General features: G+C 37.0%; 1 protein-coding gene across 1 annotated transcript in view; it reads left to right on the top strand.

The window, feature by feature from the left end:
- The window catches only part of LOC124711610 (serine/threonine-protein kinase BRSK2), a 207,150-nt gene extending 195,027 nt beyond the window's left edge, over positions 1–12,123 (top strand). The window contains exon 14 of the mRNA XM_047241774.1: positions 9,626–12,123. Coding sequence (XP_047097730.1) covers positions 9,626–9,922 — 297 coding nt within the window. The 3' untranslated portion in view covers positions 9,923–12,123. The remainder of the gene's footprint in view (positions 1–9,625) is intronic.
- Positions 12,124–14,011: the final 1,888 nt, after the last annotated feature.

A 14,011-nucleotide genomic window follows, 5' to 3' on the forward strand; every position in this document is an offset into this window, starting at 1 on the left:
CATGCCCTAATCTGCTCCTGATATATTTCTAACTTTTGTGATCTTGTGAATTCACAGATCCTAATTAACAGTATTCTTTTATTGTCATCCTGAAGTATTTTTACTACTATTATTCATCACTTCCATCTTTGTTTTGCTTGTTCTCAATGCAAGTTGTGTGTTAAGTTGTCTTGTAACTGTATGTACCATTTGAAAGTTCTTCTGAGTTCTCTTTTCTTTAGCCATACTTTTATTTAGCCATGAGAGCTATGTTATGTCCAAATTTCTTTGAACTCCTTCATTACTTCTTCAAGAAAAAAAAGTTAAACACACTGATGATAGCCTTCAGTCTTGCTTTACACTTTTGTTACACGTATTGTGTTTCTGTAGCTATTGTAGAGTTTTTCTGTCTCCTAATCCTACCTCCCATCCCGTTCAGAATTTGAAACATTTTATTGTTCCCCACAATGAATTTCTGTATGTTCGCAAATAACGTTACAAAATCTAGATTTCTAAATTTTTCTTTTTTGTTTCCTAAGGCCAGAATCACTCTGTTGGTTCCTATACCATTCCTGAATCAAAACTGATATTCATCCAGTGCCTGTTGATTTTATTCTTTTATTCTTAAGTATTTTATCATAGTGGGTAATTTAAGATGTTATCAGTTTGATTGCTGTGTACTTTTCACATATATCTTTCTTCATAGTACGGTGATAGCCCTCTTTTGGGAATCTCAAGAAATATCTCCAGGGTCATAAATTCTTGTTATCAAAGTACTTACAACAGGCCTCTAGTTTACACATGTCCTTGTGGTTTTTATAGTTCAGAATGTACCTCATTAACTCCAGCTAACTTGTGTGGACCCAAATGATTCAATGGTTTCTCAAATTATGATCAAATTAGCTGATTTGTTCTACTTGACCTTCTTCTCTTCTACTGCTTTTCCATTCTTTTTTGTCACACAGACTACGATTATTCCAAATTTACCCTGTCTATAATACTTGACTGATGATTTATATTTGTTTCTCACAGTTCCACACTTACTTTTTACCTCCCCAAAGTTACAGTTAACTTTTCTCACATTCTGTAATCGTATATAATTTTTATATGCTTCTGTCATTAGTACTAAACTGATGACATTGTATTTACTGTAGAGTTCATTTCTAAGTAGTTTATACTAATGGCTTTCCATGATACCCTGTGACTCATACATTTCCTTCTTTCAGTGATAAGCTGCTGTATTTCTCTTTACTGTATTATACTCCTCATTTACTGAACAGTCCTCTGTGGTTTTATTTAGTCTGATATTCACTTTTATTCATTTATTTACTAGCATTCAATTTTAACCTGCTGCCTGGGTACTGCAGCAGATCATGGTATATCTATTATTACATATTTTTGACTGAGTGCACAGGCTTCTGCTTTATGGTGATATTAGTGTGTTCATATATTTTAACTAACAATATTATGAGAAGGAAAGTTGCTACTCACCATATAGTGGAGATGCTGAGTCGCAAATAGGCACAACGAAAAGATTTTTACACTTAAAGCTTTCAGCCAATGGCCTTTTCTGTGAATGGAGTTTCTGTATCATAGAGGCAGATTTTAACAACTGGCATCAGAAGGCTCTCCAGTTTCACACAACACAGTCAGGTGCTTGATTTCTGAATTCTGATAAACTGGGACTGTGGCTGATAAGGCTCCTTGGTCAAAGCCATCTTCAGTTACCTGCAACAAAAAAGATTGTTATAACTTCTCAACCATAACTGCTACTTTGAATCTGTTTGGAGGAATGAACTTGTCAGAAAAATGCTGATGTTATTTGATCCATCATATGACCCCATTTCTCTCTCTCTCTCTCTCTCTCTCTCTCTCTCTCTCTCTCTCTCTCTCACACACACACACACACACACACACACACAATATTGTCAATTTCAACATGGCACCCATGTTTTGTACATACCATAAAATATAGACCATTCCTGCAGGGTTTTTGACACAATAGGGTGTACTGTGACTTTTGACTCACACTGTACTTATTCAGCTGTCCTAGGCGGAAATCATGTAGTTAGTGCTGTGTTTGAACATGACGTGAACTGTTCGAACAGCATACATCACAGTCAGGGAAATCTTGAGTTCTGTCCAATCTTTTGATTGGCCTGTAACCTAGTGGCTTTTGTTAGTACTGTTACAATAATCTGTCTTAGCATTTTTAATGCACTGTCGATTTCAATGATAAAAATAGCCGTAAAACACAGACTAAATATCTTCTAGGATAGAGACCATGTGTAACAGTGGCAACTAATAAATAAATAAAAGATTGCAATCATGATTCTCTCTGATTTCTGAGCTTTTGCTCATTCCACAATCTAGTGACATCTGATGGTATTATCTGCAAGATGGGCCTTGCCACTGTAATTCATTCTCATGATAAACTTTACAGTCACTTTATTATGATATATTTTGTTTTATTTGGTTTTTAATTCTTCATTAACTGTCTTAAACTGTTTAATCTGAATGTTGCTGTCTTGTTTCCAAACTGATTAAAATCTGGTAACACTTCTTTTATCTGTTATTCTAATACATGAACAGAGACTGAATTGCTCATTTGCAACCTACTTAGTAAATTGTTACTGCCTCTCTTAAACAAATAAAGTGTAATACTGGGTTCAGTCAAGTAATATGTTTTGGTGGATAACATATTTGTCTTTATTACCTTTATTTAAAAAACAGCATAAATGTCTGTACATCCATATATAGTGGCACTGTATGACAACTCATACTGTAAATTTGTTCAAACACAATGGGAGTTTTTGTAGTGTTTTACAAAATTTTCAAATTTCAAACAGAGCCATAGCTTATTGTTGCAGCTAGTTTGTAGTTTCTTGCATTTCCCTGGCAATCATACTGCATGATTCGAATGTCAAGTGACCATTCAAACAAGCTTGATACTGTATTGAATGCTGCATCACATCAGGAAATCTTGAGCCTCCTTCTATGTGAGTATAATTTCCCAAATCCTATATCCAGCTGCCTGTTCCACAGCACTGATGAAATCCATGATAGATGCAGATTTAGGAGTGTGTGCAAAACTGAGTCCGTTCTTAAGAACTGAAAAAACATTCTCGCCTAGTTGCTTGGCCATGAGATTGATGATAGTCCTGCAGGAAGTCTCAGAAGGTTGTCTCTGTGTTATATGCTCAAATTTTAATGGCTGATATCCAGTGGCCTTCCTTTGTTCAGAATCTCCTGTGGCACATGTGACACCATCAGTCCACTCTGTGTCCAAGAACTGAACTGGTTGGCCAGCTGTAGATGTAAAATGAAAAGTTCTTTGTTAGTTGAGTCCAGGCACTGACAAATAAAGCATATTCTCCATCCTACTATGGCTAGGATGGTACATTTCTTCATTCTTCTAGCTGTCACTGAGTTGATGTGATGCGTTACCTTGGCAAAGTTTGACACTACACATTGTTCAGAGTGTCTCATAAGGAATGAAAGTGAACTCTGCAAATGGCTCTTCCAGTGGCATGGCTTGTCAAGTCGAGACACAAACAGCACATTAGATTGCAGGAGTCATGGAACATTGCCTACTGGAATTACACAGAACAGATTATGACCATACTAATGTTCTGACACAGACATCTAACCTGTGGCTCTGTGTCATTAAAGTCTTTTATCAGTATTTGAGTAAGGGAACAACTGATCAGTCATGATAGCACCTACATCCTTAGTAAGGCCCGGGAACCTGCAATTTGTCTGATTAAGAAGAAGATGGAGATACCCCACAAGGAACCAATTTCAGTGGCAGGTGGAGGGACAGCAGAAGTGCCACCAGCATGTATACCTGGGTGTGAACCTAGGACAGAGCAATGAGTGGACAGGAGGAATGGGAGAGGAAAAGCTGGGTATGGATGGTGCCTACAAAAGCAGATCAGAGGGAGGGGAAGAAGAGAGAACAGTGCCACACTGACCTCCATGTAGACAGTTCGTCAGCACATCTGTGATGGCAAAGTGGTTGCTTGCCAAAATATTGCACTCTTTGGACATCCACCCAGGAACTAAGTAAACCTGGAAGTAAACCTGGAGAAGATGAAGAATCACATGTGGCATCTTCTTACCAGTAACAGCAGCTGCCATTCTAACTGTGATTAAATATGTAGCTATCTCATGCCTGATCTGAAAGCAGATGCTTGTCAGCATGCATTTGAAACCTACAACCAGAATGTATGTGGTTACTATGTGCTCATTGCATATTAAAATTATTTTTGTAACTGTTATGTCCTTTTCAAAAACGCAATGGTAGCCATTAGTTTGAGTGCTGTACACCCTTGCTGACTTGTTTCCTACCATGGCTGCCTGCTGTATTTATAATATTTGGGAAACAGTTGGTTTGAATTGAGGAGCACCTTACCATAACATTTTACTAAATCTTAATACCCTGCCTCCTAGTTCACAGGTTCCTGCCAATGTGTGAACACTCTTCTCAGCAGCTTACACAGTTGTCTGACCCTTATAAACATATTACTGAGTCCATGCTGTATTTGGTTGACTGTCTATAGTACTGGAAACACTTATGTCCTTCCAATGGAATGCACTTGTCTGACAACGTATCTTAAGGCAACTACCAAGTTGTTGATTTCTCCAGGTATGGCTAAACTCATGTTGTCCCCAGATTCCTAGTATAACTCTGCAGGGCCTATCTCATAGTTACTAGACTTCTTCACGCCTGACAAAATATACCCACAGGTTTTCATATCAAATTTTTTGTGTCTGATGTTATTCACTTTAAGGCTTCTTGATGATTTGCTCTGTTCTTTTCTGTCCATGCCTGAAGCAGAACTTGTGTACTGTAAGAGGCAGTCAAATGAAAACTGAACATTCACCACAATAGAGCCACAGAATTGACCCATTCAAAGGTAATTACTGTAAGTGTTAAGACATTTATACTACTGGGAGAAGAGAAGATCAATTCCTGTTTTGTAGAATGTGGTCTTCAGTCACACAGTTTTCTTGGTGGTGGCCTCGAAACTTGACTCCCACAGTTTGCTCCGGCACACTTGTCCTGATGAAGCTATTTTGCAGAGGAGGCACTGGAGAGGAATTTATGATTTTCTGCTGCATTTGGATTTTAATAGGTGCTGAACACTGCCTTAACATTTTCCTCTATGGAATGGCCCTCCTAGTGTTTTGGACCCAAGTGGATTGGATATCTTCTTCCTTCAAATGTTTCCTGTCTCTTTGGTCTGTGTCGTTAACCACTTGTGTGTATTTTCTGCTCTTTATTCTGTATACTTTCCTTGCTGGCCATAATTGGTTTGCTCTATTTCTCTCTAGAGGAGCATTTGGCAAGTCAGGCATTCTTTACTCTGAGTTTGGCATGTTTCCCCTCAGGGTACACACGGGATGTATTTTAGTAGCTTATTTAAATTTGGACACTTTTTTTCTGGTGATTGTGTGCACCAAAATGTGCACATACTGCCACTCCTTCTCTACAAGCTGCTGCAAAGCTGGCCGCTGTGGCCGAGCGGTTATAGCCACTTCAGTCAGGAACCGCACTGATGCTGTGGTTGCAGGTTCAAATCCTGCCTTGGGCATGGATGTGTGTGATGTTCTTAGGTTAGTTAGGTTCAAGTAGCTCTAAGTCTAGGGGACTGATGACCTCAGATGTTAAGTCCCATAGTGCTTAGAGCCATTTTGACTCAGGTTCTGGTGACAGAAAGACTTGAAAACCACATGGGAGCCATGTACTGGAACTCTTCAAAATCCAATTATATTCTTTTGATGTCCATCAGATAGTTCCTTGTCCAAGGAGTGACCTGTATCACATGGTGCACAGCTTCTTTATTATGTGGTCCTTTCTGAAATAGCATTTGACTTCTTGGTTCATCTCAGCGTTCAATTTGTCTGTACATTCTGGTTGAGTAACACATCCATAAGCTCAATCTCAGACAGAACAGACACAACATTGTACGTTATAATAAGCAGACACCTTTGCTGTGGTTGCTCAAATTTAAGATCCTCTGTTAATTTTATGACAGTATTATGAAAAGATAGATTGCTGCACACCATATAGAGGTGATGTTGACTTGCAGACAGGCAAAACAGAAAGACCACTAAACATATTAGCTTTTACACATTTACACCTACATCTACATGGATACTCTGCAAATCACATTTAAGCATCTAGCAGAGGATTTATCGAACCACCTTCACAATTCTCTACTATTCCAAACTCGTATAGCATGTGGAAAATACAAACACCTGTATCTTTCCGTATGAGCTCTGATTTCCCTTATTTTATCATGGTGATCATTTCTCCCTATGTAGGTCAGCATCAACAAAATATTTTCATATTTAGAGGAGAAAGTTTGTGATTGGAATTTCATAAGAAGATTGCTCCACAATGAAAAATGCCTTTGTTTTAATGATGTTCATCCCAAATCCTGTATCATTTCAGTGAAACTCTCTCCCCTATCTCGTGGTAATACAAAATGTACTGCCCTTCTTTGAACTTTTTTGATGTACTCTGTGAATCTTATCTGGTGAAGATCCCACACCATGCAGCAGTATTCTAAAAGACAATGGACAAGTGTAGTGTAGATAGTCTCCTTAGTAGGCCTGTTACATTTTCTAAGTGTCCTGCCAAGAAAAAACACAGTCTTTTGTTAGCCTTCCCCAAAACATTTTTTATCTGTTCCTTCCAATTTAAGCTGTTCATAATTGTAATTCCTAGGTATTAGTTGAACTTAAGGCCTTTGGATTTGACTGATTTATCGCATAACCTAAGTTTAATGGATTCCTTTTAGCACTCGTGGATGGCCTTACACATTTCGCTATTTAGGTTCAATTGCAATTTTCGCACCATACAGATATCTTTTCCAAATCATTTTACAATTTGTTGTGATCTTCTGATGACTTTACTAGACAATAAATGACAGCGTCATTTGAAAAAAACCTAAGACAGCTGCTAAGATTGCCTCCCAAATCATTTATATAGATAAGAAACAGCAAATTGGGGAACTACAAAAATCACTTCTGTTTTACTCAATGACTCTCCATCAATTACTATGAACTGTGACCTCTCTGACAGGAAATCATAAATCCAGTCACACTATTAAGATGATATTCCATGAGACATAAAGCCTTCGTCTGAGATAGACAACATACACACCCATATATTCACACAAATACAGCTCACACATGCATGAACACTGCCTCTGGCTGCTGAGGCTACATTCTGTTAATTTTATATTTGCTATGACTTTTTGCTGTGTCTTTTGGTGTCTCAGTCTCTAAAAATGTGGATTTATTTGTTGCTTTGATACTCTTTTATTTTCTTGTTGAGGTCTTTTAAGTTAGTAAACATTTTATTTGTAGCCTTTGCTTCATCATCTCTTATTGACCTCAAGCCTCTATGGATGTAAGTTTCATATTTGTTGAATCAATCTGTTTTCCTTACCCTACAAAAACAATGCTACCATAGCTCATTTTCTCACAGATGGGGAGATCAGTGCAGAGTTGCTTGACCTATTTCTCTATTTCTTCATTCTTTGCCCAGTTTTCCCTCTACCATTCACTGTATTTTTCTAACTTCTCTTTTATTTCTATCAGCCCTCATTTGGCACATGCTCCAAACCAAGAGTTTTCTTTTAAAATCTGTTGCCTTTTGTTCTGTTAAGTCATCACCAATGTATTTCAGCATATTTTCATTGAATTCCTGGATACTGTTGACAGTAGAGTTTGAGTCTTCAACCTCACTAGTTTGTGGGTGCTTGTTTATCTTGTTTCCTGATATTGACTGTCTGTAGAGAATTTCCACACTATTTTTTCCCTTTATACTCCTCCCTGCTTCAGATCTCATGGTTAAAGGATTATTTGATCAAGCATACTGGGAGAAAAAGTCCAAATGTGAATGTAAAAATAAGATTTTCAGTGATTCAACATCCACCAACATCATACAACAGGAAATTCCTTTATGACCTGTCATTAATTTTCTTCTTTTTTGCGACTTAACTGACACTATTTTACATAAATTAACTACAGCTAATTGATGGGCTTACTTATTTGAGAGCAAATAAAAATGCCCTCTCTTACTTGAAAATTATTTGCGATGAATTTTCTTTTAAGTATGTGAAACTTTCACCTTCCTTATCCACAGAAAAATACTATGATTTTCCTCCGTGTCAATAAGTTATCAACAAACAAATTTAGGAAAGATCGACAGGAGATGCAAGGACACAGTAACACCTCAGAAAATTGCACGAACTTTTTAGTGAACTATCATTGTTTTGTTTCATATAAATACAGACTTTATTCCTTCTTATTTCTATTTCCATTGCTATTACAGCTGATCACTCAGGCAGGTATAGTCAATATTTTTGCAGCTGCAGAAGTTCAATGTTCTCTCTCTCTCTCTCTCTCTCTCTCTCTCTCTCTCTCTCTCCTCTCTCTATGTCTCTCTCTTTCCTAGTGCATACTTGCTTGCATGCTGCTTGCTTATAACAGTTACTGGCAATAGCTTGCTTGACAACCAATACAATTTTCTGAGTTGCTACTGATGACTGTCTCCCTACCTGAATGATTAGGGTCACAGCCTTTGGTATAGAAGAACCATTCAGTTTCGAGTATCAACTTAGATTTTTCTGAGCAGGTGAGGAGCTGCTTGAATAAAGACATAGGGGTGCTACCAGGATTCATCTACTGGCAGTAACGGCTGGAGGGATTGGTGACTTGCTGAACATATGTTCCACAATCATAGGTTACTACTTGTAGTGCACCATAGGCAACAATCGGCCTATTGGAACAGACCTAAGGCCTAATCTGTGGTGTTTATGTTTAGGAATTACTAATGGTTTACCAGTGACACATGCCTTTCAAGTGTTCATCCAACTGTGATACAACTTTCAGAAATATGTTTCTGATTTATGTGGGCCAGTGAGCAACTATCAGGCTGTGAATCCTCCTTTGCAGTGAAATTTCTTAAAGCCAAATATATGGGCAGGGAAAAAGGCACATAAGTATTGCCACTGTGAGTACTTGTAACTTACACAACCATGGACCCAATTCCGATCCACCATCAGAAATGCTGGATGAAACTTTGACAAAGACTGTCACCTGAGTAGTCAAATTTAAACAATATTCATCCAAAAACGTTGAGAAAAACATTATAAAGGCATCACATCAAGAAGCACAGTGAAACCCTTTAAGTATTTCACACAGATCTAAATCCCTCTTTCTTGTCAATTCCAAAATATTTTATTGTACTTAACAAGACTTCCACTATTGTCTATTCTTGGTGAGTGTGAAAAATGCCTGATTGCACTGTGATTCAGATTCTGTGTGTCCTCCAATAACTGACTGATAGTTCACATATAGGAAGAAGGTGAAGTGACCACCTCCAGTAAGGACATGCAAAGTAAAATAATGTAATGTCAAACTTTTCTTCATGCTGATGACTACTTTACTTACATGATTCTGGCAAGAAATGCATCTAACTTCATTTACAAACACAGTATTAAAATACAAACAGCAGTTGCTAGAACACAGTATAAATGACTGTTAAACCATTGTATACTTTTCTATTTTATAGATTGTGCTTTATAATTATATCTGCACTGCATATGTACATATACTTTAATTACAGGTGGAATCTGACATCGAAAGTGACACCTCAGTGTTTGATGTCAAATCTCCAACGCGAGACACAAGCCCAAGTGGAGGAGGCAGCAGTGGAAGTGGAAGGAGACGGAGTTGCACCAGCAGCAATAACAACAATAATGGGGGTGGCAGTGGAGGCGGCTCAGGGGGAGAGAGCAGCAGTGGTGCCACAACAGTCTCCTGTCCCACGTCCACTGAGACAATGACTCCTACCCTTAAGGCAGTGCGTTCAAGTAGTGAAAGCCCCAGTGGAGTGGTGGACGCACAAGGTTCAGCTACGTGAGGACTGAGCCAATAAGAGTGTTCAACTCCCTGTTTGAACTGAAGAGCAACAAAGCTTTTTGCAGCATTTTTGTGGCTTGGTCATGAGGACTGCTCTATTCACAAGATGCTGGTCCTGGGAGTGTGTTTACACTCAACTTTCTCCCTCAGACTTCAAGTGAAAAAATTGTGATGAGTATTAAAAAGTGCAATAGTGGCACTAGTTATCAGGAATGCTTTCATAAGAGTAAGGCAAAAAAGTCTTTTATTTTGCATATGATTACTTTCACATCATCAGCTGACTATATATAGGAACACTGCTTCAGCAGAGCACAGAACTAAAAAGACAGCCTTAGTGAAAATGTTGCAGATGACAGCAAGTTTCAGTGGAGATAGTTGAGAGAACTGTCTGTTACACTGAACTTTTACAGGCTTTACAAAACAATGGTGTGTAATATGTAAATTGCACCACTGGATGACATTCCACAAATGAAGCACATTTTATGATGCCTCGTCATAATTCTAATTTGTGAAGAGCTTTGATTTTAATCTGATAGAATAAATAAGCTTGTTCAGGGAACGTTTATTCAGGCCTTGCCTCGCAGTTTTCATTTAGATATGCATGTTGTACTGTTATATGTGTATGTAGTATTTATGAGAAAAGTTGTACAATCAGTTGTTTTCAGAACATTTTTGCTATGCTGGCCAGTGATAACTTGTGCAATAAATTTAATTCTTGTGATTACTGTTATTAAATTAGTTACTGTTATCCAGTTTTCAAAAAAAATTGCAACATTGTATTAAATACTGAGTTGAAAAGTTGTTGGCGCATCCTCCTCCTCCTCCTCACTTTTTTAATCTGTAGGGTTTATGAATGCCTAGCAGAGAGAGAATTATGTAATTATCTGCTTTCTTCCTAATAAGGCATTAATTCCCTAAAATGTGAGGAGTGACAGGCAAATGCATCATCTTAAGTAAAATTGTGAAATGTCCCACCAGGGAAATTATGCCGTCATCTTAAGTGTATATTACTGTTAATTTAGCACCAGTGTTGTGACTCTATTTGATAACTGAGGAAAGACTGTGTTTAAATTGCTAAGTAATGCTGAAAATGTTAAAACTACTCTCTAAGTTTGTTTCGTCTTTTACACTGATGCTATTTATTTATTAGATTTCTGTGTTATAACTAATTATGAGCACTTCACAAACAGTGAAATATTCTGGTATACCAGAGTTATTCCAGGTAGAAAAACGATTTACTGGGATAATTTTTATCATATCTTTTATATGTACTGATGCATATTAGCAGTCATATGCAGCAATGCTGTGATATTACTTTTAGATTGATACAACTGATACGTTACCACGTTTTACACATTTGAACATTCCTAGTAGATAAGTCCTTTCAATTAATTTAATTGTATTTGGGGAAACTCTACCATTTCTGTCTCTGTAAACAAATTTACTCTGCAAGGCTTCTGTATATGATAACAGAATTCGTTTTGCTGTGGTGTTGCACTGCCTTGCCAGAATATGTTGTACATAATATTAGCAATCATTCGCCCTCAGACTTATTTGTCATTTACTTTTTGATGATATTCATAATTGGCTGGCTTGACTATTCCCTCACGTATTGCTGATAAGACTGTTTTGCATTATTTTTCAATATCCTAGATGGTAAGCTGATTTCCACTTTCAAAACTATTGTAATGTGTAACTGAAGTAACAACTGCAAATTGTAATAGCAGGACAGAAAGGAAAGGCAAAAATATGAACCACTGAGGGTTGTACTTTTGCAAGTAATAAATGCAAGAGATGTTTGTTTCTCAAATGTATATGCATAACGAGAATAAGACTAACTTCTTAGGGTGAGCTAATTTGTTTACAAATGAAGGACATCAGTTAGAAAATGCCAGAACCATGTTTTCATTACTCTTGTGTGAATCTGCATAGATGTTATACAAGCTGATTATGTTACAAAATCAAATACAAATATTTGTTCCTGTAGCAAGAGTAAAAACATATTTTTAATTCAATTGTGACATTCACATTTACTTTTATTTTTTCACAGTGCTTTAATGATGACTTGTATATGTTATTCCCATTCTTTCTCTTTGAGGTACATGCAGTTTCTAGCATTCCACTTCTGTAGTCATTTTTCATCTTTAACTTCCACATAATCTAATTTAATGAATCAGGAAATGCACAGAAAAACCATGCCATTCCTCATATTAGACTTCAAGGTGTTTCACAATATAATTATTTGATAACAACATAAATTGTTTTAATCTTCTCCATTCATTCTCATCTTGTCATACCTAAGTGAAAAAATTCAGCTATAGAGATTCAAACTTTGCAAAGGAATTAATTATTCAAAAGCTGCCAGTAAAAGATTGGTAAAAAGCAAACATCTGCAAATGAAAAAAAAGATGAAGAAAAGTGAAGGTGGAAATGTGAGGCATCTAACATGCTTCACAACTTTTATTTGTAATGTTGTTCTTCCCACTTCAAGGGTTAACAGCTCTACATTGGCAACTTATCTCTTTTTGTTCATCATGTTGTCAATTGACACCATAATCAACTACAGTGGGGAAACACAAAGTGTCTTTGTTCCAAAACAGTGATGGCAGATGACACACTTTAGCTCTGCTGTCTGCCATGTGCAGTGCTTTTGTCTGCTTCAATTTCGATTTACAGTTGAAGCTTTATCATTTTGTGGGGTATATGCTAAATACTCTGTATGGTGCTTCATATATTTTCTTGCAATTTTGAGTCAGCTTAAGATTTATTGAAGGTGAAGGTCATAAATATTGCTTACATGTGATAGAGTGAACATAATTTTCAGTTACATTGTGAGCGATATTTCTTTTCTCAAATTTGTGTCGAGGTGATTTCAAGTGACACCATTTTCTTCTTTTTTTTTTCAAAAATTGTTAACGAAATATCAGTTGTTTGCAGTAAGGGTGTTTAGATAAATGATTTTACCAAGGGAAATGCAAATACTTGGCAGAAGAAATATAGTTACACTCTACTGGATCCTCACTTGATAACTCCAGTTTTTAACACAACTCTTCATCTGATTCTTGGCACTTTCAAGTGCCATCTACCCATTTCTGTGTAGCTCATACTTTTGATATCTTCATGACCCAAAGACAGATCTTCAATAGTTTTCCTGCATTTTATTTACATGTGGTATTAGTTTCATGGCTTAGTATTTTTCTAGACAGTGAAAATATTTTCATATTTTTGAGCACTCCAATTACTCCTTTTGTACATCTTTCGTGTAAGTATACCTTACAAATTATCTTTACACACTATGTTTTGTCTGTTAAAGATATGAAAACTGCAGACACTATGGGCTTCATGTAAGATATTTTGTACCATGTCATCTAAAATTATTGCAAAGAGAAAATGACAAACACTGAATCCTGGTGCAGATAACATTTAATGGCAAATCTTTATTTTAATTACACATGTGAGTTTCTTGCAAGTAGGAGCAACAATTTCCAGTGGTAGTGTCAAGTAAAGATGCTTAAGAGCAGCAGGATAACATACCCATACTTCTATGGAGAAGTGAAAAGAGAAAGATCAGAGCAAAGGTCAAGAAACCAGTGGTGAGAGAACAGGAGCAAAAGGCCTAAGATGTGAAGACGTCTATTGTGACAATAAGAAGAGATGGTAAGCAACTGCATGCCACTCTCACCTGAAAAATGATATCAGTCTTACAGCTATCCACTATTCATTGTATACTTGTCTTGATATTTCATAATCACAGCTACAAGCCTTTCACAGAGGAATAGAGATCACTGTCATATGCTTCTATTGGAAAATTTTTCATTTAGGTTGCTCCCTCACCTTCCAACCCCCTTCCCTCCTCCCTCCCCTTCTAACTCCCCACTTGCACAGAATGCATCTTGTGCTTTGTCGCCACTAAATATAGGCCTGAAAAATATAATTCCCACATTACTTAAGATATTTGGCATTGTTTTAAGCCACAAAAAAAGCAAATAAGTATCCTAGTATGTTGTGAATTGTATCAATATAATCTGTGGATTGCAGGGAAGACATTTCAGCAATTTCATCTGCCTTTTCATGTAACACATGGTCAGCA

This window comes from Schistocerca piceifrons, chromosome 8 (assembly GCF_021461385.2).
Source record: "Schistocerca piceifrons isolate TAMUIC-IGC-003096 chromosome 8, iqSchPice1.1, whole genome shotgun sequence".
Taxonomy (NCBI): Eukaryota; Metazoa; Arthropoda; class Insecta; order Orthoptera; family Acrididae; genus Schistocerca; species Schistocerca piceifrons.